This window comes from Oncorhynchus mykiss, chromosome Y, assembly GCF_013265735.2.
Source record: "Oncorhynchus mykiss isolate Arlee chromosome Y, USDA_OmykA_1.1, whole genome shotgun sequence".
Classification (NCBI taxonomy): domain Eukaryota; kingdom Metazoa; phylum Chordata; class Actinopteri; order Salmoniformes; family Salmonidae; genus Oncorhynchus; species Oncorhynchus mykiss.
This window is the reverse complement of record NC_048593.1, coordinates 20,951,312-20,978,221: the sequence shown is the minus strand read 5'-3', so window position 1 is coordinate 20,978,221 and position 26,910 is coordinate 20,951,312. Positions and strand designations below refer to the sequence as shown.

General features: G+C 43.2%; 2 protein-coding genes across 4 annotated transcripts in view; both read left to right on the top strand.

Moving 5' to 3' along the window:
• The first annotated feature begins 189 nt into the window (after positions 1-189).
• surf4 (surfeit 4) lies at positions 190-7,890 on the top strand. Of its 3 annotated transcripts, none has more exons than XM_021590914.2 (6): positions 190-441; positions 4,123-4,309; positions 4,687-4,763; positions 4,922-4,965; positions 5,780-5,966; positions 6,681-7,890. In XM_021590914.2, exons 1-6 carry the CDS (start codon positions 262-264, stop codon positions 6,945-6,947), a joined length of 942 nt encoding a protein of 313 aa, XP_021446589.1. In that variant the 5' UTR covers positions 190-261; the 3' UTR covers positions 6,948-7,890. The 3 variants fall into 3 exon arrangements, with proteins under 3 accessions (XP_021446589.1, XP_021446590.1, XP_021446591.1); XM_021590915.2 differs by lacking the exon at positions 190-441 and adding an exon at positions 1,185-1,464; XM_021590916.2 differs by lacking the exon at positions 190-441 and adding an exon at positions 1,212-1,333.
• Positions 7,891-10,091: 2,201 nt separating this feature from the next.
• ass1 (argininosuccinate synthase 1) overlaps positions 10,092-26,910 on the top strand; it is a 29,693-nt gene continuing 12,874 nt past the window's right edge. Inside the window, exons 1-9 of the mRNA XM_036967464.1 lie at positions 10,092-10,267; positions 10,856-10,987; positions 14,351-14,419; positions 16,402-16,590; positions 17,095-17,151; positions 17,291-17,365; positions 21,224-21,294; positions 21,661-21,691; positions 26,585-26,675. Coding sequence (XP_036823359.1) covers positions 10,886-10,987; positions 14,351-14,419; positions 16,402-16,590; positions 17,095-17,151; positions 17,291-17,365; positions 21,224-21,294; positions 21,661-21,691; positions 26,585-26,675 — 685 coding nt within the window. The 5' untranslated portion in view covers positions 10,092-10,267; positions 10,856-10,885. The remainder of the gene's footprint in view (positions 10,268-10,855; positions 10,988-14,350; positions 14,420-16,401; positions 16,591-17,094; positions 17,152-17,290; positions 17,366-21,223; positions 21,295-21,660; positions 21,692-26,584; positions 26,676-26,910) is intronic.

Sequence of the window (26,910 nt, the reverse complement as noted above, 5' to 3'; positions counted from 1 at the left end):
AGGACAAGGAGGCGCTGGTCCCGGCTGTGCGATTGCGTTTCACTGAGACTCTAGTTGAGAAGATGTACCAGACTGCTAGCATGCTTGCCAAGACGGCCAACTACCTGCGCTACCTATCCGACTACCAGAGGAGGCTGCTGCTGGAGAACACTGAGGATCGTTCAGCACAGAGTTTTGTGGCTATCCTCAGTGAGCTGAAGATCATTGGCCAGTTCACGCTTCAGCTGTCCTCCCACCTAGGCTGAACTGTCTGGAAGGGTCATGGCTTCTTCTGTAGCCATCCGAAGACAGGTCTGGATTGCCAAGACCAACTACACAGACTCTCTGAAAGACACCTTCCATTTGTGGTCAGTCACACCTATGGGGTCAGCTCAGCTTCAGGCCCTAGCTCGACTGGAATGGTGTGCAAACAGGAACCGTCGTAATGGCTACTTGTTGCAGGTGTAAAAAGTATTTACTTTTACTAAATTATTCACTTGTAGATATTCTCTATAGTCTTATTGGACTCCAGTTTTTTATATAACCAGGCAAATCAGTTAAGAACAAATACTTATTTACAATGACGGCCTACTCCAGATTACACTGGGACAATTCTGCGCCGCCCTATGGGACTCCCAATCTAAACCAGATGTGATGCAACCTGGAATCAAACCAGGGACTGCAGTGACGCCTCTTGCACTGAGATACAGTGGCTTAAACCGCTGTGCCACTCGGGAGTCATGAACAGTTCAATGAACTTTGATAGAGTGTTTACTTTATCAAGGAATTTTGCAACTGTTGAACAAAGGTAGTGTAGTGTCTGTCTCTACTGCATTGACTGCCTGTTTGGTACATTTAAAAAAAAAAAATTTCTGAGATTATGTTGAAAAGTATGTTCATTTTTCAATATGGGATTTAAGATATCATGCATTATTTTCTGTCCACTTACTACCTCACTCTTCTCCAGAAATTCTGTCATTAAACAGTATAATAAAAGTACCCCAGTATTCAAAATAGTCCATATTTAGTAGCTAATGATAGAATAGTAAAATGTGATCTTATCCTCATAGAGTATGAAAATAAAAATCAGTCCGTAACATGCCAGTATTGAGTCACATTGAAGATGCTGCATGATACACTACAGTAGGCCATCTTGTCTAGTTAGGAATGGTCTCAGCTAATTATGCCAACTTGTTTTTACATGACGCAAACATGGCATGACGACAAACCCCCTGGATCAGTGTACGTGGCACACAGCAGTCGGTAGAGCAGCTCCGGGGGCTATCGTAGCAACGTGAAGCATTGTGGGGCAGAGGCGGCCTTCTCTTCATTGAGACCGGCAAGACTTGCTGAAGTAAATATCGGAGGCAGAAGATTTCTGTATTAGCTAATTAATAGTTTATTGACTAAAAGCACTAAGCCTCAGTTTCTTTAGACATGGGGCAGGAGGAGCTTATGAGTCGAGCCGAAGATGTGGCGGACCAGGTAGCTAACTTCGTTATTTCACAGGCTAAAGTTAGTTGTCAGCTAGCTTGCTAACTTTTCAGACCGATTCAGAGGAACAACGGGTTCTAGCTAGGTAGCCACAGCTGCCCGAGTGGGTTATTCATTTATATCTTGCTAGCTAGCTAATATTACTTGCGCAATTAGCTAGCTACACGTATTATTTGCTAGATAACTTTAGGAAGACATAGCTTGCCAATTATCCTACGCGTTAGGTAGCATGATGTAGGTAGCTAATTACTGCAGCAGAATACAACTGCAAATATTATTACCGTGCTTTCCCTAGCTACTTGTATTTAGGTAGCTCACATGCAAGCTACCTAGCCAGTGAACTTGGAAGTAATGATTCATAATTCCCGGTTAACTAGTTAATGATGCAACTCTGGCCACACAGTCGCTTAGAATTCTCAACTCCACGATATGTAGCTAGCTAACGGTACCGTCTGCTACCGTACTATTTCACATCTCATTCTCAATGGACTTGTGGTGGAGTTAAGAACTCTCAGCTAGCCACACAGTAACACACTAAAGTTGACTGTCTATGCAAATTCACTCCCCACAGAGACACCACACTCAACTCTTATGAAGTGTGTGTAAGAACACAATAGAAGAGTGTTGTGTAATGTACAAGACAGAGGCAGAAAATGTTAAATTATTGTATGCCCCTTTGGTAAGTCTAGCTTTTTGCCCTGTGGATGAAATTGCAATCCCCTTGGAATTCGGATCTATAAGGGGACTGTGTCAAGAGCCATAGTTCAGGTTACAGAGCTGTTACCCAGGTTGAAGATTGGACTGGAAGTCCAATCGTGCCGTATTTCAGTCGATAGGAGAGACCTGGGCTATTTCCTCTCCTATAGCCTTCCACTATCCATGTGAACTTTTCTGTTTGCCCAGTTTACATACTCTCCGGACAGACATTAAGTAAAGGTGTAACATAGGCCTGCTACTTTATTGAACACTGTTTTCAATAATCCCCAGCTGATACCAAATATTTAGTTCACCCCGTTGACATTTTAGCATTGCTGTAAAATAGCATAGTTTGGAAATTTCACCTCTTAAATTGCTGTGCCATGAAACATGTCTTAAGACAGGCCTGTCCTACATTTTAAAGGCACATTTTAACAAGACAGTGCTGAAAATTCTTCACTAATAAGCTGTAAGCAAACCGTTCTGATCTAATGTAGGCTACTCGACTGAGGCTTTAGCAGCACCTTTTCGGTCCTCTCTGATTGGCTGCTAGGCCCTCCCATTCGTGTGCTCTATGAATGACATGTGGGAGTTGTTGAACTGTGATAGGCCACCTCAAAACAGGCTGTGCTGATGTGTACTGTATGGTGGGAGGTGTTGTGAGATGGTTACTGTTCTTCTGGTGTACTTTAGTAGGTAGACAATGATCAGTTCCAAAGTATTGGAGGGAAGCCAACATATGGAGGTTTATTGAATGTAGGGCAGTTGGTTTTTGTTCAAGTTTAACTAAGTGAGCAGGGATTGATTTCACACACACGGTATGAAATAAAATATGAGATGAGTAATGCAAGATATGTAAACATTATTAAAGTGGCTATTGAATCATTTATTAAAGTGGCCCATGATTTCAAGTCTATGTAGGCAGCTGCCTCTCTTTGCTTCTGATGTCTGATAGCCTTGAGATAGAAGCTGTTTTTCAGTCTCTCGGTCACAGCTTTGATGTACCTGTACTGACCTCGCCTTCTGGATTGTAGCGGGGTGAACAGGCAGTGGCTCGGGTGGTTGTCCTTGATCTTTTTGGCCTCGGGTGCTGTAGGTGTCCTGGAGGGCAGGTAGTTTGCCCCCGGTGATGCGTTGTGCAGACTGCACCACCCTCTGGAGAGCCTTGCGGTATTTGCAGATCTTTCTAACCTAGTATGTAGTACTTTGAGACTGACACAAAGCAGGGTGCTTTTCTGAATGCCTGTATTGGTCCAACTTGTCATTAAATATACCATCTTCTAGGGCCTCCCGAGTGGCGCAGCGGTCTAAGGCACTGCATCGCAGTACTAGAGGTGTCACTACAGACCCGGGTTCAATCCCGGGCTTTATCACAACCGGCTGTGATTGGGAGTCCCATAGGCCAGCGCACAATTGGCTCCGCGTTAGGGGAGGGTTTGGCCGGGGGGTCTTTACTTGGCTCATTGCGCTCTAGCGACTCCTTGTGGCGGGCCAGGCACCTGCAGGCTGACCTCGGTCGTCAGGTGAACAGTGTTTCCTCCGACACATTGTGCGTCTGGCTTCCGGGTTAAGCGGGCTGGTGTTAAGAAGCACGGTTTGACGGGTCATGTTTCATAGGACGCATGGCTCGACCTTCACCTCCTGAGTCCGTTGGGGAGTTGCAGCGATGAGACAAGATCGAAATTGGGGAGAAAAGTTAAAAAAGTTTTAAAAAAATATATTACCTTTTTTATTACCTTTTCCCTGCTGAAATGCTACCAGTTGGCCTACTCTGTGTCCCTTCTCCCAAATTTCTTCTGGAAGGACCTTTCATGTAATCTCCTGTAGATTTTCAGTAGATTTATTTAAAGGTCCTCATTCACTCTTTCACTGTCAATGCTAGTGTCTGCTGAAATGTCATTGTACTGTATGTCAGATGTTGGCCTAAATGTCCCTTTCCCCTCTCTCTCCCAGTTCTTGCGGATGACGAAGCAGTACCTGCCTCACCTGGCTCGGCTGTGTCTAATCAGCACCTTCCTGGAGGACGGCATCCGTATGTGGTTCCAGTGGAACGAGCAAAAGGACTACATCGAGGCGACGTGGGGCTGTGGCTACTTCCTGGCCACCTGCTTTGTGCTGCTCAACCTCACAGGACAGCTTGGTGAGCAAGGCTGGGATCATTAGCCTGTTAGTGTCATCAATGTAAACAAACAGCAATCTGCATGGGTCCAGATAGGGTCCAATGTATGGATTGAAAAAAACCTGTTCAGAAGAAAGTCAATCTAGGTTCGTTCCCAAGCCCCATGATGTGATCATTCATTAACTATCGACTCATTTGAGTGGTTAGTGTGGTGTGGGCCTAAGACTGTAGAATGATGACCCCATGCTGTCTTTGAAAGCTGGGGAAAGATACAGGAGTTGTATTAAGTGGGAATGACACCCTTTTTGGGGAAGATGGGGTACAGTTGTGTGGTTCAATTGAACGAGTTTCTACAATCCTAACCTTCTGTCTCTCTTTTTTTTCCCCCACTGCAACAGGTGGCTGTGTCCTTATCCTCAGTAGAAATTTTGTACAGTATGCCTGCTTTGGATTATTTGGAGTCATAGCTCTACAGGTGAGGAAATATCACATCTATTGGCATTGCATTTCATGCACCTTTCTGTGATTTTGGGCTGACATTTCAAATGGCTGACAACCCGGACACTGGCTATGTTCATGAATTTCGGGCTATGTAATATTTCATGATGAATTTCTTTTACTTGTTTTTTCCAGACGGTTGCATACAGTATTTTATGGGATATAAAATTTCTGATGAGGTAGGTCTCTTCCAATAAGTTGCTGAATAATATTTTTACATATTAAATTGAAAATATGCAATTGACTTTAGTCTCTTGTACATGACCAATTATATTAGTTGTTTAAGTGTCTTTAAACCACTGTCTGTCTGTCCCACTAATTTTATACCCCCCATACATTGAACCAGTGTTGTAGTTGAGTCACTAAACCTTGAGGTTGAGTCACAAGTCCCCTATGCACGAGTCAGTCGAGGACAGTGGAAGGGTATGACGAGGCAACACGTTCAAAGATGGGCTACTTTTCTATTATCAAGGCCAGAGAGAGAAAAAAAGTTTTACTATCAAGGCCAGAGAGAGACAAACAGTTTTACTATTCAACTCAATACTAGTGTTTTCAATTTTGTAAAGCAGTTTGTGTTTCTTAACCAGGCAAAGCTAAATAGTAGACTGGTGACTGGTGGTTACGGGGAAGCAAGAGAGTCACTTGCATGATGTGTAGCCAATGATCGGAGCGGAGTCTGCCTTCCCACAATCATCGCTTGCGCTCCCGCAGCTCACCAGCTGATGTAGGCTGCGTGTGCCGGTGTGGCGAGTCCTTCCCACTGCAAGAGAACAGAACCCTCGCTGCTGAGCACATCCAGTGCTGCTAATATTCTGCTTATCATAGTAGCCTATCCAGTCCAAGTGCAAATACAAGTCACAAGAAGGCGAGTCACAAGTCATGAAAATCTGGACTCGAGTCAGACTCGAGTACTGCAGCACTGCGTTGAACTAAGTATTGGTCTTATTTCCCCTCTCCTACACAATGTCTCCCTCCCCCCCATTCCTCTATCAGGAACCTTGCTCTTGGCGGTGGACTCCTGCTGTTACTAGCGGAGTCGCGTTCAGAAGGGAAGAGCATGTTCGCTGGCGTCCCCTCCATGGGGGAGAGCTCACCGAAGCAGTACATGCAGCTGGGAGGGAGAGTCCTGTTGGTGCTCATGTTCATGACCCTGCTGCACTTTGACCCCAGCTTCTTCTCGGTGAGTAGGCCACCACCCTGCCTCTATGGTACCACTCAGCAGGGACTAAAGCCGGAGGAGAATAAGCTGTGTAATGCATTTTCTCATGGACATATGTGGAGATCAAGCTGAGTTTGTGTCAAATCAAATTCTATTGGTCACATACACATATTTAGCAGATGTTATTGCCGGTGTAGCGAAATGCTTGGGTTCCTAGCTCCGACAGTGCAGTAGTATCTAACAGTTCACAACAATATACACATCTAAAGAAAAATAATGGAATTAAGAAATATATAAATTAAGAAATATATATTAGGACGAGCAATGTCGGAGTGGCATTGACTAAAACACAGTAGAATAGAATACAGTATATGAGATGAGTAAAGCCGTACAGTATGTAAATATTATTAAAGTTACCAGTGATTCCATGTCTATGTATATATGGCAGCAGCTTCAAAGGTGCAGGGTTGAGTAACCGGGTGGTAGCTGGCTAGTGATGGCTATTTAACAGTCTGAGAAGCTGTTTTTCAGTCTCTCGGTCCTGGCTTTGATGCATGTGGGGTGTTGATAGTTTTTGTTAAGATTATAAGCAATCATTTTTGTATTGTATGGTATTTAGAAATTTGATGGCCTAAGTGCTGCATTCCATTAGACAGGATCTGTTGCAATGGTTGTACTGTATTATTGGTGGTTCAGTCTGACTCCTGACCCATGTGTCCCTCTCCACTCCCCCAGATCCTCCAGAACATGGTGGGCACGGCTCTCATCATCCTGGTGGCCATTGGCTTCAAGACCAAGCTGGCCGCCCTGACCCTGGTAATATGGCTGCTGGCCATCAACGTCTACTTCAACGCCTTTTGGACGGTGCCCGCCTACAAGCCTATGCATGACTTCCTCAAGTACGATTTCTTCCAGACCACGTCCGTCATCGGAGGGCTGCTGTTGGTCGTAGCACTGGGGCCCGGCGGGGTGTCCATGGACGAGAAGAAGAAGGAGTGGTAGGGAGAGGGAGATGCACAAACACCACTGACCCCAGGACACACAAGGACCCCCAGGGTACTCGTCATTTTTCTGACCATCCACAGCAACCTCTCCCTCCACCGTTCTGTCTCCTCCTTTTTTTTTCACATTTTGTTTTCCAGCTGCTGTTTGTTTTTATGAGGTCAATATGGTCGGTACTGGATTATTTTATACACCTATTTATGTCCCCTTTATTTTGGTGGCAAGGAAAAAGTCAGATTTTGAATAAACTGTCAAGTGCAAAGTAACTAATTCATGAGTGATGGGTGGATGAAAAAAAAATATTGGTTCTGTGTTGGAGAGGTATGAATATCACAATGTATTTATGGATGTTATCATAACCTTTCAGAAAGAAACAGTTTTTTGTGAATAGCTGAAAAACAGTGGTGAGTACGTGTATCAGTTTGCTGGCCAAGGAAGGCGCCTGCTTGTTGGACCATCTGTGACTTGCTCATATCAATACTGAGACCTCTGGCACTGAATACAATACGATTCTCCCTCACTCTGTAGGTTGCCATCTTCCCTGCTTTTCAGAAGTCCCAGGTCTCATCGTTACACACATCCAGTCCCATGGCTGTGACTCATGGATTGCATATGGAGATGAGTTGTGGGGGATGTGTGCATTGTATACTACTATTCAAAATGATGGATTGAAGTTGTGCTTGATTGAATATTGAAACAATTGTTAGCACCAGAACTCTTTTTTGGGGCTCTTTGTTCTTTACATCTAGGGCAAATGCCTAACTAGTAACTGTATTTTAACAGGGCAGTAGTGGGAGTTTGACATTTGTGAAACGCCATATTCCTCAATCTAAAGAAGCAAGCAGAACTGAAGAGTCAACAATCACCCTGACTTTTTCCTTTGTTCAGTGTTTTTGCTTTATACTGTATAAGGAAATAAACATCTTGAGTTTATTGATTTTCAGAAGTTTATATAGTATTTTTAATTGTTTTTCTGAGTTCATGGAAAATTACAAAAAAGCATCTGCTTGATCTCAAAATGGGTATTTTTATATTGAGCTTTTTTTTAATCATTCTTGCTGTATTAAGCTTTGGCTAAACTCACAACCAGGGGCCGGTCTTCCCCTTCTGACTCTTATCTTTATTTAACCTTTATTTAACTAGGTAAGTCTGTAAAGAACAAATTCTTATTTACAGGGATGGCCTACCAAAAAGGCAAAGGCCTCCTGCGGGGGCTGGGATTAAAAATATATATAAATATAGGACAAAACACACATCACGACAAGAGAGACAACACTACATAAAGAGAGACCTAAGAAAATAACATAGCAAGGCAGCAACACATGACAACACTGCATGATAACAACATGGTAGCGACACAAAACATGGATCAAATCATTGGGCACAGACAACAGCACAAATGCTAGAAGGTAGAGACAACAAAGCAGCCACAGCTGTCAGTAAGAGTGTCAATGAATGAGTCTTTGAATGAAGAGATGTCCAGTTTGAGTGATTGTTGCAGCTTGTTCCAGTCGCTAGCTGCAGCGAACTGAAAAGACGAGCAACCCAGGGATGTGTGTGCTTTGGGGACCTTTAATATAATGTGACTGTCAGAGCGGTGTTGTATGTGGAGGATGAGGGCTGCAGTAGATATCTCAGATAGGGGGGAAGTGAGGCCTAAGAGGGTTTTATAAATAAGCATCAACCAGTGGGTCTTGCGACAGGTATACAAAGATGACCAGTTTACAGAGGAGTATAGAGGGCAGTGATGTGTCCTATAAGGAGCATTGGTGGCAAATCTGATGGCTCTAGAGCACCCTTACCCACCAATGTATAAATTACGTCTCCGTAATCTAGCATGCATAGTATGGTCATCTGAATCAGGGTTAGTTTGGCAGCTGGGGTGAAAGAGGAGCGATTACGATAGAGGAAACCAAGTCTAGATTTGACTTTAGCCTGCAGCTTTGATATGTGCTGAGAGAAAGACAGTGTACCGTCTAGCCATACTCCCAAGTACTTGTATGAGGTGACTACCTCAAGCTCTAAACCCTCAGAGGTAGTAATCACACCTGTGGGGAGAGGGGTGTTCTTCTTACCAAACCACAGACCTTTGTTTTGGAGTTGTTCAGAACAAGGTTAAGGGTAGAGAAAGCTTGTTGGACACAAAGAAAGCCTTGTTGTGAGCATTTAACACAAAATCTGGGGAGGGGCCAGCTGAGTATAAAACTGTATCACCTGCATATAAATGGATGAGAGCTTCCTACTGCCTGAGATATGTTGTTGATGTAAATTGAGAAGAGCGTGGGGCCTAGGTTTGAGCCTTGGGGTACTCCCTTTGTGACAGGCAGTGGCTGAGACAGCAGATTTTCTGACTCATCACACCCATTCCATACACCCCCTCCAAAGGTAGTCGAGTTTTGATTGGCTGTTGGTGTTCCCGAATTTTGCAATTACTGTGGCCCTGCTGCAGCCTGTGAGTAAAACTAACCTGTCACTAAAACCTAAAACCAATACTATTGCCATCATCTGGCTGTGGTTAATCCTTACCACATACATGTGAACTCCTACTTTCCTATATTCCTTTCATCCTTTCCTTGCTTCCTTTCCTCTTTTCCTAACTTCCTTTCCTCTACTGGCTGTGGTTAATCCCTACCACATACATGTGAACTTTTCCTTTCCTAGCTTCCTTTCCTTCCCTACCACCCTTTCCTCTCCTCCATCCCTATCTCACTTTCCTTATCTCCTTTCCTAGATCATTTCCACCTATCCTAGTTTCCTTTCCTTGCTTCCTTAATTTTTTTTTTTTTTTCCTCTAAAGAAATAAGCTAGGAAGGACATGAGGAAGGGAGGTAGGGAATGAAAGGAAATTATGAAATTAAGCTAGTAAAGGAGGATAAGAAAGGGAGCTTGGATATTAAATGAAAGGGAGTGAGGAAAGGAATCTAGGAAAGAAAAGGAGTTCACATGTATGTGGTAGGAATTAACCACAACCAGTAGACAGGAAAGGAAGAAAATAAAAGGAGCTAGGAAAGGGAGCAAAGAAATGCAGAAAGGAATCTAGGAAATAAAATGAGGTTGTTCACTTGTATGTGGTAGGGGTTAACAACCGCCAGTAGAGCGGAAAGAAGGAAAGGAAAGGGATTGAGGAAAGAAAGGAGTTCACATTAACAGTATGTGGTAGAGACAAACCACGGCCAGTAGATGGCGATACTATTAGTGAAAGGCTGCAGCTGTATACAAAACCTTGCCCACTGCCCAATACATTTGCACAAGCGTTCCGTTCATCGTGGTGACTGGACTGGAGAGAAGACTTCATTTCGCCCAGTCAAGCTTTTAGAACGGTAAATACATATATCATTGTAAAATGGCGTCACCTATATTTTAAATATTTAACTTTACACTTGGCTTGCTATCAAAACATCAAACGGGATAACGTCCACATCGTGCGTGATTGCTGCTGATTATTGAGTCCATGGTAGCTAACTAACTACTGATTCGAATGCAACAGTTGGTATTTCAGTGAAGCGTGTTAGCTAGCCAGCCAACTAGGTAGCTAATAGGCAAATGTTATTTGCCACATGCTTCTTAACAACAGGTGTTGAATAACAGTAGAATACTTAATAGTATAACATGCGTGCATTTATTGAGCGCAAACCTTTGGAACCTGCACTCCATTAAATGTTTATTGGTGTTTGTAACCATAGTCTTTGTAATGCGATTGGAGATTGCTACTAGTTTCTATAAAGATATTACTTCAGGAAAATGGATGGATGTCATCATCCATTTTCCACCCTGCATCCAGTCACAGCCTTATGAATACGCCAATGTGTTCAGGATAGAAGATGATTGGAGATTTCCGTAATTGTATTACTCTAATTAATTTTCTATATGGAAAAAGTCTGTATTTCCCTTGTATTTTTTGCCCCCAGACACAACAGCCCCCTTTGACCTGCATCATCATGTCGAAAGGCACAGTGGTTCTGGCCTACAGCGGAGGACTGGACACCTCCTGTATCTTGGTGTGGTTGAAGGAAGAAGGCTATGATGTCATCACATACTTGGTAAGGAACACACACAAGTAGCTGTATGTGGGGCCAATATAACTTGGGGTCGGACAGCACACAGCCATCCAGTTGGTGCTCTCCTTTATTGTAGGTCAACCTATTAGAGCCTAAATATTTCACTTGTGCAGCAGAAACGCCAGTGAACGTTCATTTCATGCCGTATTAGATATTTGTAAAGAAGGGATTCATTCACCATAGCAGTGAGTTAACCCCCCCACAAAAGTGCTATCTGGCTGCATAATGCTGGTGAATAGCAGTCTAGATTAACTTTTTGCCCATAGGCCAGTTCAGAATTGCACACAATGCAGATTTATTTATTGTGTAACTGTTTCTTCATTGTCTGGCTAGAGAAAAGGGTGGGTATGCTGAAGGGCTATGGCACCACCTGTTGGTTTTGGGTGGGCAGGAAGGCACTGTCCCAATCGGCAACCTGTTTTTCTTGTTGAAATCCCTGTCTGCTCATGTTAGGTTGTTATAGAAAAACCTCTGCCAAGCCACCATTCAGAATTCCACAGAGGCAGACAAAGACAGGCACAGCTACCTCAGTTATGTGGAACAATGGCTTGCCATTGAGATGTACTTTATTGTCCATGAACTTGCAAAGAACAGATGGCTTTATGCTCACAACCCGACACACACTAAGGGCCTGAAAGCTATGGGTCAGCTGCAGTGCAGCACCATTTGAGCAGTTGTAGGGGGTGAAGTGCCTTGCTCAGAGGCACAACGGCAGTCAGTGGTATCTACAGTGCATTCGGAAGGTATTCAGACCCCTTGACCATTTTACATGTTTTGTTTCAACCTTATTCTAACATGGATAAAAGTTATTTTTCACTCATCAATCTACACACATTACCCCATAATGACAAAGCAAAAACAGGTCTTTAGAAAATGTTGTACATTTATAATACCTTTATCACATTTACGTAAGTATTCAGACCCTTTACTCAGTACTTTGTTAAAGCAGCTTTGGCAGCGATTACAGCCTCGAGTCTTTTTGGGTATGACCCTACAAGATTGGAACACCTGTATTTGGGGAGTTTCTCCCATTCTTCTCAGCAGATCCTCTCAAGCTCTGTCAGGTTGGATGGGAAGCGTTGCTGCACAGCTATTTTCAGGTCTCTCCAGAGATGTTTATTTATTTTTATTAATTTTTTACCCCTTTTTTCTCCCCAATTTCGTGGTATCCAATTGTTGTAGTAGCTACTATCTTGTCTCATCGCTACAACTCCCGTACGGGCTCGGGAGAGACGAAGGTTGAAAGTCATGCGTCCTCCGATACACAACCCAACCAGACGCACTGCTTCTTAACACAGCGCGCATCCATGATTCCATCAATTGTAACCTTCTGCATCACTTTCAACGAGTTTCTTTTATTTTGAAAAGAAACCGCAAATTCCACCGTGCCTAATCCTTATTGTGGCTAGCTTCACAACATGTTCTGGTCGAGCCTCACTAGCCAGATGAAGCTAGCTGGCTGCTTATAATGTTAGCTTTGGGCAACAGGGTTAAGTAGCTGGCTAGCTATTTATTTTTCATGAACTGAAGTTCAATTCCAATAGGCGAACAACAAGTGGCTACCTAGCTAATACTTACAAGGATTCCTAAATCATTGCTAAGAATAATGAAAGTGAATGCACTACTGCACTACTGGTCATTGTGTTCAGGCTGGTTGTATTAGTGCTAGCTGGGTACTAAGCTAAAGCTAGCTACCCCAGAAGTTGCAGTCAAACAAATTATGCTTTATTACCAACGCGGTGTTATAAACACATCGTTCTTGGCCGGTGTTTACTTGTTTGCAGACATTATTTGTCTGCTTTGACAGTGCTACTGATAGTAGTGGTGGCGCTTGGCTTGCATGTGCAAATTCAGAACACACAACATTCTATAATAGAACTGTTTTATTTGACGTGTCAAATTTAAAAGCTTTTTTAACATGTCAAATAGTTTTATTTGACATGTATCTTTTTTGACACGCAAAGACCCAAACGGCGTTTGACGCTATTACTGTGTAACTCCGGTAGGGTCACGTGTACCGGTGCTCGACCAGTCGGTGAAAGCCAACATCGCCCACGACGGTGAATGGTTGATTGTCAAGGGCAATGAATTCCATTATCTTGGCGTTAATGGATTTCGCCTTTGAGTTGTCTCGCTGAAATGTTCTTACTCTTTCAAATGACTGCTCGATCCACACAGCAGACATTGTGGGCGAGGTTAGGAAGGCTGTGTTGCGTAACATTTTACGCGGCGTCATTACGTCATTTACCTACATTTTATATAGGTATACACGTCAGCTTTGACATCGGATTTGCACATCGACGTTAAACTAGACATCGGGCCGTTGTTGGCATTTTAGCTAATATGGTCCTATTCCGATATGGTCACCGATATACATCATGCATCCCTAGTAAAATAAGGTATTTCTGTTTTTGCTTTGTCATTATGGGGTGTTGTGTATAGATTGCAGAGGATTTAAAAAATATATATAATCCGTTTTAGATTAAGGCTGTTACGTAACAAAATGTGGAAAAAGTCAAGAGGTCTGAATACTTTCTGAAGGCACTGTAAGTTAATGCCAGAAATCCTGAGGTTGCCGGCTCTCTCCGCACCTGATTTTCCTGTCTGAGCTGGGTTTTGTTAAGTCTTAGTTTGAGTTACCGGTCAAAAGGAAAAAGACATTGTTGATTATCCATCTCAGCAGAATCCCTCCATGAGATTCATGGAGCAGCAGTGCACTGCTAGACTGTGTGGAAGTATGTCAGTGTTATCATGTCATAGATGTGACCTGAATGTTAAAATGGTGGGCGACGGGACTTCAGCAGCCAATCTGTGACAATCAATGGCTTTGGTCCCTGGCGAGAAGGACCTGGGATGAAGACACAGGCCTTTTTTCAATTCAATTTGCTCAACTCCTGAATCCTCTCTCCTCCGTGGCCTCCTTTTGAAAAAGGTCAAAGGTAATTGAGGAAAAGCAGCAAGAAGAGGGAAAGTGGAAAAAAGTATGCTTTTGTGAAATGGAACTACTTCTCCAATCGTGTCAACAGGCAAAGTACTTTTACAGGGTGGAATCCCAAAATGTCTAAAGTGATCAAAAACAAATTTTGCTAGTTGTGCAAGACATTTTATAAATAGAAGGATAAGTAGCATATTGTTTTTAAATGTTTGCATGCTCTTCTCCTTTGAGAAAATAGCTTATTCAAAGAGTGTATGGCAGAATTCAAAACTCAGATTTTCTGACTAAGTGCTCTCGTAAAAAACACGCTAATGAAGTTTGGAGAACATTAAACATTTTCACTGAAACACTCCTGTAGTATACTATTTTGGGCACCAGTTGATTAGATGTAACAAACTCTCTTCTTGCAGGCCAATATTGGACAAGTAGAGGACTTTGATGCTGCAAAGAAGAAAGCAGAGAGTCTTGGAGCAAAGAAGGTAAAAAGCTGAGTCAAAGCGTCATGACATTGGTAAGACAAGGTAGCATAGTGGTGTGGAGGACACGGTAGAGAAGGTTAAAGAGGAGTTCCAGGATCTGGTTGAAGTAACAGTGCAGTAGAATCTCTTGCGGATACAATACAAATACACAGAAATGATAAACAAGAAATGCATAGGCTAATAGTAACAGAGGCTACAAAGCCAAGGCCAAAAGCATGGTGGCAACAACAACAAAACATGGCTAAAAGGAGCAAATCCTTCTTCTGAGTCTCAAGATTAGTCATTCTGAATTACATACAGGGCCGTCAAAGCATTTGCCCTTTTCTGATTCTCTTTTTTTTTTGTGCATGTTTTTGATACTGAATGTTGTCAGATAAAAGGAACCTGAAATTACAAATAACAAATATATTATTTATTTCATTTAATAAAGTTATGCAATACTCAATTTCCCTGTGTGAAAAAGTAATTTCCCCCTTACACTCAAACTGTTTGTGCCACCTTTTAGCTGCAATGACTGCAACCAAATGCTTCCTGTAGTTGTTAATCAGTCTCTCACATCACTGTGGAGGAATTTTGGCCCACTCTTCCATGCAGAACTGCTTTAACTCAGCGACATTTGAGTTTTAAACCATGAACTGCTTTTTTCAAGTCCTGCCACATCTCATTTGGGATTAGGTCTGGACCGTTGGTACGAGGTTCGTACTGTGGAATGCAGTGTTTGGTTTTCGCCATGAATAATGGGAACCGTGTCGTCCAAAAAGTTGACTCAAGTTTGCCAAATAGCACCTGGAGGATCATCAAGACTCTGTTCTACGGACAGATGATTCAAAAGTATAACTTTTTTGACGACGGGTCCCATTATGTCTGGCTCTAACCAAACACTGCAGTCCATAGTAAGAACCTCATACCAACAGTCAATTATAATGATGGTAGTGTGATGGGGCTGCCTCAGGACCTGGACGACTTGCCTTAATAGAAGGAGCCATGAATTCTGCTCTGTATCAGAGAATTCTACAGGAGAATGTCAGGCCATCCATCTGTAAGATGAAGCTGAAGCGCAGCTGGGTCATGCTGCAAGACATTGATCCAAAACACTCAAGTCTAAATGAAAATGGCAAAAAAGCAACACATTTTAAGTTTTGGAATGGCCTAGTCAAAGGCAAGTCATAATCCCAATTGATGTGTTGTGGCAGGACTTGAAAAACCACAAATGTCGTTGAGTTACAACAGTTCTGCATGGAAGTGAGCCAAAATTCCTCCGCAGGGACGTGGAAGCGTTAGGTTGGGGCTAAAGGTGGCAGAACCAGTTATTGAGTGTTATGGTCAAAATTACTTTTTCACACAGGGACATTGGGTGTTGCCGAACTTTGTTTATGAAATAAGTGTGTCATTGTTGTGTTATTTGTTCACTCGTTGATCTAATATTAGGTGTTGGTTGAAGATCTGTTAACATTCAGTATAAAAAAATATGCGAAAGTATAGAAAATTAAAAAGGGGGCAAATAATGTCACGGTACTGTATGTATGCTAAATAAAAATACAATTAGACGTTGGTTGATATGAAACTGATACAACTTTTAATTGAACAATGAGAACAGTGATACATTTGCTACTTTGGGTACATGGTGATGAGCCAGTTCAAGGTTGGATTGTCAGTTCTTGACGTCTAGAATTATGTGTCCTGACATCTGGGTCACAGAGTAACGGGAAATTATTTAGCAGGCAAATCGTATTTTGATTGTTATCAAAGATATATGAGGTCTGGGTTGTCGTCTTCTTAGCAGCTAACACTGGCAGAGGTCTGCGCTCTTTCTGCCTTGCGAGTTAAGATTTGTAAGCAAAAGTTTGTCAACGCAAAGCCATTGCAGGTGAACTCAACTGACTGCGCTTGTGTATTAAGATTGTCAAAGGAGCATTTAGTGAAATATTGTTGACGTAAGCTTTACGCCGAATGGTTCAAGTGTAACCTCCCTCAATGTATAGGTGTTCATCGAGGACCTGAGGGCAGAGTTTGTGGAAGAGTTCATCTGGCCGTCGGTCCAGGCCAGCGCCATCTACGAGGACCGCTACCTGCTGGGCACTTCAGTGGCCCGGCCCTGCATTGCCCGCCGCCAGATCCAGATCGCACGCCAGGAGGGCGCCCAGTACGTCTCCCACGGTGCCACGGGAAAGGTGAGGGGTAAATCTGCAAGGGGAGAGCCGAGAAGAACCCGGAATGCTAGGTGGAGCCATTAGCAAATTGTTAACATCTGTCAAGGTTCATTTGAGATGTTTGTCTGTTTTGTTGAAATCTGAATGTTTTCCCAATTAGCTTTTGGAGTGAGTGGGATGGTCACATTCAAATAGCCCTCAGCTAGCACAATGGCATTCATTAGTCGGCCACAAGTGTAACGATACTGGGTGGAGATGTAGTGTCCCTGCTCCAACTGTAGATGGAGACAAATGCCACTGAATTGAGCCTTCAACCAACAGTAACTGCAAGAAGTCACTCACTGGAAGCTTGTCAGTTTACATGCTTTTTCAACTACCATTGGAAGTGATTTGAACCTTAACTTGTCTTAAATGAGTGAGAAATCACCTGCTTGATTATCTCTCTGTCTTTGCTAGTAGTTTTTAGATTTTTTTCTGGACATGTTACTAGTGTTTTGTGTCTGAATGGTTAACTGTGACTTTCAGGGCAACGATCAGATCCGATTCGAGCTCACCTGCTATGCCCTCTACCCGGAGGTTCAGGTGAGTTCGGTCTTCCCCAGCTCCTCTGCATGAACACCTGTAACTACACAACATGACTGTCCCATCATCCAACATTTACTTCAGATAATGCACCATACAAATGACATGCGTAACCCTCGCTCCTCTCTCTCCCGCTCAGATTATTGCTCCATGGAGGATCCCTGAGTTCTACAATCGCTTCGTTGGGAGGAAGGATCTGATGGAGTATGCCGAGGTAACACTTCCACATGATAGGATCACTTCATAACATGTTGCCTGACAGTGAGTGTGTGATAGGATCTCTTCATATACATTAGGGATGTGACATATGTAAACATTTGAAAGTTTAAACTGCCATTTTTAAATGGTTTAAATGTGACCCTCTCCTCCATGTTCTCAGTTGGCAGTACATGTCCCAGTTCTCATCAATGTGATGGCTCGCTGCAGTGATGCATGACAGCGTGTTCATAGACCGCTAACAATATGTTAACGCCACGTATGGTTTTTGAAAGCTCGCCCTTTGTACTTGCAGAGCAATCATTGTACAATATCTCCATCCGGGCCATCAAGTTTTTTTGTCATCTTGTAGTCTGGTTCTAGATATGCCATCAGTGCATTGAAGCCTACGTCCTTTACCATTGACAGTGGCTGCATATCAACTGCAATCATTTCTGTCATCAGCGCTGTGATTTTCTCACTCCGTCCGTTATCGCACTGCAGCCAGCAACGGCTTGGGTCTTTCGATGTCTCCCTTTTCAGATGGTTAAGCGTTGCAACTATCCTGCCACTGTAGTTCAATTCCACCTCGCATTTATTTGACCACTTTCTCATTTAACTTCTCAAAGTATACAGGACTTCGCTGCTGTCGCATCCCTGTCTGACTGCCACTTTCCCAACTGTAAACAACGATGAGGTGCTGAGCGCATTATATCTGTGGCAAATCATTTGAAAGATGCATATATCCTCTAACAAACGTTACAGCATCGTTGCGTAACGTGCTGACCAGACCGCTCGCGCCTCCGCCATTGCGCTCATGTTGATTTTTTGTCCACCCACACCAGACGTAATCAGGATATGAAGGTTGAAATAACAAAACGAACTCTGAACCAACTATATTCATTTGGAGACAAGTCGAAAAGCGTTAAACATTTATGGCAATTTAGGTACCTAGCTTGCTGTTGCTAATTTGTCCTGGGATATAAACATTGGGTTGTTATTTTACCTGAAATGCACAAGGTCCTCTACTCTGACAATTAATCCACAGATAAAAGGGTAAACCGAGTTTGTTTCTAGAAATGTATTCTTCTTTGGACTTTATATTGTGGTTGGCAACCAACTAAGGTGCATTACTACTACCAACTGGACTGGAGTGTGGACCTCAGTTAATTTTTCAATCACCCCTGTAGGTATATGCTCCTAAAAACCAATGAGGAGATGGGACGTGGGTATTAGAGGTTGGTTATTTTCAATGAAGGCCTAGGAACGGTGGATTAACTGCCTTGTTCAGGGGCAGAACGACAGATGTTTACCTTGTCAGCTTGGGGATTCGTTTTTGCAACCTTCCGGTTACTAGTTCAATGCTCTAACCACCTGCCTTATATTGCACTCCACGAGGAGCCTGCGTGGCAGGCTGACTACCTGTTACGCAAGGGCAGCAAGATGCCAAGGTAAGTTGCTAGCGAGCTTTAAACTTATCTTATCAAAAACAATCAATCTTTACATAATCACTAGTTCCTGCGTTGCATATAATCGATGCGGTGCCTGTTAATTTCTCATCAAATCACAGCCTACTTCGCCAAACGGGCGATGATTTAACACTGTCGTTGCACCAAACCTAACCATCAATGCCTTTCTTTAAAATCAATACACAAGTATATATTTTTAAACCTGCATATTTAGTTAATATTGCCTGCTAACATGAATTTCTTATAATTAGGGAAATTGTGTCACTTCTCTTGCATTCAGTGCAAGCAGAGTCAAGGTATATGCAGCAGTTTGGGCCGCCTGGCTCATTGCAAACTGTGTGAAGTCCATTTATTCCTAACAAAGACCGTAATTAATTTGCCAGAATTGTACATAATTAGGACATAACATTGAAGGTTGTGCAATGTAACAGGAATATTTAGACTGATGGATGCCACCCGTTAGATAAAATACTGAACGGTTCCATATTTCACTGAAAGAATAAACGTTTTGTTTTCTAAATGATAGTTTCTGGATTCAACCATATCAATGACCAAAGTGTGTTATTATGTCATAATTAAGTCTAGGATTTTATATTTCATAGAGCAGTCTGACTGAGCGATGGTAGGCAGGCTTGTAAGCATTCATTCAAACAGCACTTTCGTGCGTTTGCCAGCAGCTCTTCGCTGTGCTTCAAGCATTGAGCTGTTTATGACTTCAAGCCTATCAACTCCCGAGATTAGGCTGGTGTAACCAATGTGAAATAGCTAGCTAGTTAGAGGGGTGCGCGCTAATAGCGTTTCAATCGGTGACGTCACTCGCTCTGAGAGTTGGAGTAGTTGTTCCCCGCAGCTTTTGTGGAGTGATGGGTAACGATGCTTCGAGGGTGGCTGTTGTCGATGTGTTCCTGGTTCGAGCCCAGGTAGGGGCGAGGAGAGGGACGGAAGTTATACTGTTACACTGGCAATACTAAAGTGCCTATAAGAACATCCAATAGTCAAAGGTATATGAAATACAAATGGTATAGAGAGAGAAAGTCCTATAATAACTACAACCTAAAACTTCTTACCTGGGAATATTGAAGACTCATGTAAAAAGGAACCACCAGCTTTCATATGTTCTCATGTTCTGAGCAAGGAACTTAAACGTTAGCTTTTTTACATGGCACATATTGCACTTTTACGTTCTTCTCCAACACTTTGTTTTTGCATTATTTAAACCAAATTGAACATGTTTCATTATTTACTTGAGGCTAAATTGATTTTATTGATGTATTATATTAAGGTAAAAGAAAAGAAAATAAGGGCTCTCTATGGTCAGGACGTGACAGTCACCAAGTTCTATTTTAGCGACTGGCTATGCAGACGTGCGGGTGCAATGATTTGAATAACGTGTACGTGTACATTTATTTTACAAAGCACGAAACTCGAGCAGTGTGGTCAGCACGTTAGTCATTTTGTTAAATTGTTATTTTTCCTTCCATTATGATGACCGGAACCTGCACTCTGATTAGAATTTTGTTTGCTCTGCCATTTCCTGGTTGCTAAAATTCTAATAGTTTGCCTAATTTCAGTTTGTGACAACCGAAATATAGTGTAGAGAATCATTGTACCATCTAAACCGCTGTGAAATATTTTGTTGCATAACCCAAAATATTGTGTTTTCAGCAGTTTGAAGTTGGTGTACAAAACCGATAGTAAAAGATGCAAGAAAGAAACTTAAAAAACGGGAAGCATGGATATGATCTATGTGTGCTATATCTACTGCTTCTTAGAATTGTTTTCATTGAGAATGACAGATATATAACTCACATTTCTATGTGAATTTTGTTGGCTTGCCCAAAAAAGTTACATATTGCAGCTTAAAATAAATAAAACCGGTTAGGGATATTTTTTTTAATTGCAAGATCCCAATGTCATTTAAACATTCACACCCAATGTCATTCACACCCACACCCACACCCAATGTCATTCACACCCACACCCAATGGCATTCACACCCACACCCACAATCCACACCCAATGTCATTTAAACATAAACGTTGACTGACAGTGAGTCAATTATCGTTTTTTTTTTTCATAACATGTTGCCTGGCAGTGTTTGTCTATGAGGTGGTGTTCTCCACTCTGCCCACTAGAGGGGGATCATGGCCTTTTAGTCCCATGTGTGCATCAGTCACCATTTTTTATCAAGCTTTTCTCCCTTCCCATGATTGTATTATACAACGTTGAACTCAAATAACGCAATGATCAGATTTGAAGTCAAATCAACAATTGCAGTTGTTAAAGAACAGCTGGAGGTGATATGATTGGTATAACTATTATAAAATGTATTGCTCAGAGCGGGTCTCAGTTGAAGTGTTAATATACTGTTATCATTGACTCTTCTCTGACCTTTCCACCCCCCCCAGAAAAATGGCATCCCTGTGCCCGTCACCCCTAAAGCACCCTGGAGCATGGATGCCAACCTCATGCACATCAGGTGAGAAGAACACCAATGATGCTCACAATACTTCATGGTTAAATATAAGGTTGAAGAAAATACTTATGTTTTATTTTCACAAGAATAGTTTGTAACTTTCAGGCGGTATTGGCCCTTTTTGGTCATTTGTCTCCCACATTAGCTATATCCTGTAGAGCAGTGCATCCCAACTCCGGTCCTTGAGTATCCCCAACGCCACACATTTTTGTTGTCTACCCGGACAATGACGCCTGATTCAACTTATCAAGGGCTTGATGATTAGTTGAAAAGTAGAATTAGGTTTGCTTAGTTGGGAAACACTGCTGTAGAATGACAAAGGGAATGAATGTGTTCACCAACATACCTTCTCGTTGTCTGTTTCAACAGCTATGAGTCTGGAATACTGGAAAATCCCAAGGTAAGATCTTCTGCATGCATGAGCAGGCTGAGGAATCAATCAGGACAATTATGGCCCCTAACATGTCACCATTCATCCCAGTGCCAGATTCAGCAGGTTGTTCATCTCACCTCCTGCTGTCTGAATCAAAACAGCAAACTTCTCAAGAGTATCAGGATGGATACACTGGACCTAGGTCCACATAGTGTCAGCTAATCCATGTCATTGACCATACAGTATATCATATCCTTTGTCCTCCTACTCATATTCAACATTTCTCTCCATAGTCAACCTGCCTGGTAGTTTATAGATATTTTTTACAGTATATATTATTGTGTTGTAATATGTACAAAGCAATAGCTGATAGGAGTAGAGTTGTGAAATAACTTAACCAAAAAGTTTTTCCTGAAATCCCGGTTAGGGGATTCACAGATTTCCTGCTTATTCCCTCCTAAATTCCATGAGTCCTCCAACCAGGATTTCTGGAAAACCAGGGGATTTGGGGAAAGTTACTGGAATTTTGCAACTCTAGATTAGAGAGACTATTGAGATAAAGTTAAGAAGAGCCCCCCCAATCTCTTATATTGGCACCAGCACAGATAAACCAAACCACAGTGAGACAGAGAGAGTTTGATCTCTTCAGGGGTCAGAGGTCAAGGCTGTACACAAAGGTCACCCTTGACGACTCAAACCTCATCCCTCCTTGTTGTCTCTTCTCACCCTAAACCTTGCCGAGCCTGGGAAGAGCCTGGGACACACAGACACTGACTTGTCATCAGAAACGGCTCGCATAATTCCCGATTTCATGGGAGCCGGGGGAAGGGTTAGGGCAGCGCGCCCAGCTGGGCCTCCTGGGTCCCCCCGGCTCTTGGGGGACCATTGTTTCTGGTTGCGCCGCCGCAGGCTGCAACGTGGGAGGGACCCATTTCACCGTGACACCAGAATGTCACCAGTAACAGTAAAGTACAAAGGCGGGCAGACAGATGAGCGTCCCAATGGACGGGGTGTCAGGGAGGCGGGGTGTCAGGGAGGCAGAACTGTAACGCAGGCTTTTCTCTCTCCGACGCTCGCCCTGTGGAGAAATTCATCCTGAAAAGAAACGACTCAATAGCATAGCGATGTGTAGTATGACAGTATTGTGTAATTGATTTAATTCATGGTTTTAGTCCCATTTACTTTCACAATGAATTTATCAATGGAATTAAATGCGATGAAATATTTATGGTGGAGGAGATACAAGTGATAAAGGGATTTGAATACATTACTCGGGGCCTGTTATGATCCATTTCAGATTGAACAGACTGTAATAATTCACTCATTTGCTCAGTTTCTGCTCCCGTAGGAGATTATTTGAGATAATACACATTTTCCAAGTACTTTAAACATTTTACTTTTAATGTGTGTGTCAATTTAAAACCGTTTCAGGCTTCTAAGAAACCTTACTGTAAATTGAATGTACAACCTAGATGGTAATACTACATCAATGTACTTTGTAATTATTAACCTCTTATCAACATATGCACCCAAACATGACTGTCGGTGAGGAGATATTGAAAAGGTCATCTCAACCTTCTAGATCTCAACTGGGCATCTGCCTCCTAGGAGTCCAGTTACCCCCCCAAGGCCGGAGCAGACTCCCTCCATTCACAGTGCCTCTCCGCCCACCTGTAAACACAATGGCTCCACTCTCCCCACACACAGATTAGGAAATGTCCAAATGGTCGCTCATATGTTCCTTCTGAGATAAGGTAGCCAGGGTCAGGTTGCACTGTGGTTATTCCCACTAGCTGGATTCTCTCCCATTACACCAGAGGTTAGGCTTTAGCTACACCACTAGGCTACATTGTCTTTATCCTCTCACGTTTGACGTTGTTCTTCTAGACAGTTCTACTGGATTAGGAGCAACCGGTGGATTCAAGTTTCTATGAATGATGGAATTTTGATGATGCATTTTTCATGTTTGAACACATTGCAATTTAAGGACAAGCATTTCAACTCTGAAGTTTAAACCCTATGTAACAGATCTATCATTTGCCTTATCGATAACACGTTGTAGCTGCTTTCCTGATCTGATTGAACTTGTATAAATAACGTGAAGCTATTTAACTTGAAAAGGCAAGCTATTTGTCCTGAAACACAACCCAATATCCTCTGTGCTGTCAGTTTACCGGTCAGGGGCCGGGTCCCTGGGGCAGTGTGACACTCGTCAGCAGTCATTAAAACATCCCCTCTGTCTAAATGATAGTCCCTGGCTTTGGCTGGACTTCCCCTGGCCCAGTAGCAGCCCAGTAGGAGTGAAGGACAACGATGTTGTGTGGTAAACCCCGAGCCCCTTTGATGGTATTGACTAAAGAGGTGGTAGCGGAACAGACGGTGTTGCTACACAGAGGAAATGAAACTTGTTTTCTGTTAGTTTGGAAATGACCCGGCCCGTGACGCAGCTGCCTAGGGGGAAGGATGCGTTGGATGGTGTGTAGGTGTCTTTTCAAGCATGGAGGGTTAGATTTGTCATGCAACCTTCTCGCCCCTTGGTCAGATGGTTGGGTCTGACCTATTATAGAGCTCTCTGTCAATCTATTTGTCTCTGATGTTGTTGCTATCTTATAGTTTGTGCTTGTTACTAGTGTTGCCTTTTGGGCAAAGCTGTTGGTAGATACTGTAGACAAAGGTTAAGATTTTCTTTATTGGTCAATTGCACACAAGGTTCAACCAAAATGTTACTTCCGCTTCCAACCCCCCTGAAATACACACATACACAGGTTTTGGAGAGGTGCGGGTGCTACCACACTGGGTACCTGGGGAGCTGTTGTTGTGAGGGGTTAAGTGCCTTGCTCAATGTCATCTAGGATTTGATACAGCAACCCTCCAGTTGCCAGCTCACTTCCCGGCAGATTTTTCCCAACTGACCCGGGATTCGAACAGGCCAGCCTCCGGTTGCTGGCTCGCCTCTCTAACCGCTAGGCTACCTGCCACCCCATGATACGGCCAATGATAATGTTAACCAAATGTAGCGGGGTGTTAAACATAAAAAATAGTCCACACATCTCAGATTTAATACATTCTCAATGTGCCATGTTTGCAAATGGCATTTTAAAGACAAGGCCTGACTTTAGACGTGGTGATTTAAGTGTCAGTTCCAAACCAGTGGGCCAGATTTTCTTCCAGCCCAGCCCCCCCCCCCCCAACTCTCTCCCCACCTCTGCCTTTTCTTTGGAGGCCACCGGACTCAATTGAAAGGCAATGAGGCAGCTAACGTGTGGAAAGATAGAAATTTACTCACTTTAAGTTCACGCTGCCACAGCCCTCTTTCTGGGGGCCGCATTGAGTGGGACCACAGCAGCACCACAATATGGCAGAACTGGAGAATGGCTGCAAAAGGGAGCTATGCACAGCGACATGATGGCTGAGCTTCACGCCCCATTTGACAGCATTGCTCTCCCTTTCTCTCACTCTCGCTCCATTTCTAAATGTTCCTGTGTTTCGGGGCCAGGGGCTTTGGGACCGGTCCACCTGCGGGGGGCTGGAATTGAAATGCATTGATCTTTAAGCACTGGAAACTATTCCCTCGCTCTTTCCATTTCTCTCTCTCTCCCACTTTGTCACTCGCGTCTCGTGAGCATACATGTTTGAATTGATATTCCATGTATTTCCTTGTGATAATGTGTCTGTGTAGAGAGGTAAGAAGGATAACGTCTTTATCATATAGTGAACTCTAGCTGGCAGAAACGATGCATCTTCATTGGTTAGGATTGCGTAGGCTTTAAACTACTGTAGTAGGTAAAGCAACTCTGTAGAACACTATAGTAACCACACAACAATAGTTATCATACCCAGATTCACAGAGCAAGGCCTGCTCAGTCTGTTGTTCAAATAAAATCATGTCGTGTTCCTCGGTTCTGTCCCCTTCAATAGTATGCATCAAATGGGGTTTTCGGGGAGTCGTTTTGCCCCACTCCTCCCTCTCGTTTGTCGTCTTCTTGGGCGCTGAGGCAGAAAATAAAAAGGAGAGATGGGAGCCTTTTAAAGTCGACGTTGGTGTTTAGTTAAAAGGAAAGAAGCGATTGCACTCGTTCCCCGACGTGGGCAATCTCTCTGCGGCTGAGAGCGAGATTAGTTATCGTATGATTTTTTTTCGTCTGGTAAAGGTTTTCATTTAAATGCACCCAGTGGTTATTTTGCATAGTTCCCCTGCAATTTGCCTCAGCTCAGGGGACATTGGCCATCGTCTGGTTGTAATGTGAGGTAATTGGCAGGGGTGTCAGCCCGATTTTTATTTAAGTGCTCAACTACCAACTCCCCCCAACTGGAAAACAACAAACGTCTGTGTCGGCTCCCACAACTTCCTATGGCTCTCAGGGTAGGAGGGGTAGGTTGTTGTTGTGTGGTTCCCATAAAGATTCATTCTTCATCTGAAGAGAAATAAAGGAGAAAATGTCAGTCAGAAAGTCAATTCCAGAAGATGTGGAAAAGCTTATGGGGAGGGGGAGGCTGGATGGCAGATTTGGAAGATTTGCTTGCGCCTTTCCAAACAGCCGGTGAATATTGTGTGGCATTCGCTTGAGTACATCCTGTCATAGTATCAGATGTGCTTTGACTTATGAAGTGTCTTCTTTCAGTGGATTGGGGTCTGTCTTTCTCTTTTTTTTTCTTCAGCTGCATCTCTTTCTCTTCTCTCCACCTCCCTCTGCGGTGAAAGGCCAAGCAGGGAAAAATGAAACCAAATAGAGGAGAAAAATAAGATGTAGATTTGTCTTTTTCGCTCAGATCCTGACAGCGTTTGAAGGTTATTTTTTTTCACGCATCATCCCATCCCTCCACCCACAATAGACTGGCTATGTCTGCCATGTTCTCAACTGAATCTCCTAGTACCATACCAAGTGCTGAAATGTGAATGTCATTGTGTGTATATTACAGAGCCATGCTCCAGCTGGCCTGTACCTGATGACCAAGAGCCCAGAGGACGCCCCCAACAGCCCAGATGTGCTGGAGATCGAGTTCAAAAAAGGTGTGTGTCCGTCCATCTGTCTACATCTCCTCATCCCATGTAGTGGGACTTTTTAGTCCTCTAGTTCAGCCGGGGTTTATGATTCCAAGTCCAGTCCTGACCTGTGTTAGTTTGTTCGTCTTGTCCACCAATGGCTTGGCCATACCCACAGCCCCAGGGCTGCTGTAGACCCCGTGCTACCCTGCCTTTCCCTGGCTGTGTTTATCACTCTGACCACCCAGACCTAGGACAGCCC

Excerpts from the sequence above, each read along its gene's own strand:
- surf4 (XM_021590914.2), top strand. The coding sequence starts at position 262 with ATGGCTTCTTCTGTAGCCATCCGAAGACAGGTCTGGATTGCCAAGACC. Across the intron at positions 4,966-5,779 it reads GATATAAAATTTCTGATGAG|GAACCTTGCTCTTGGCGGTG; the intron begins GTAGGTCTCTTC and ends TTCCTCTATCAG. Across the intron at positions 5,967-6,680 it reads TTGACCCCAGCTTCTTCTCG|ATCCTCCAGAACATGGTGGG; the intron begins GTGAGTAGGCCA and ends CCACTCCCCCAG.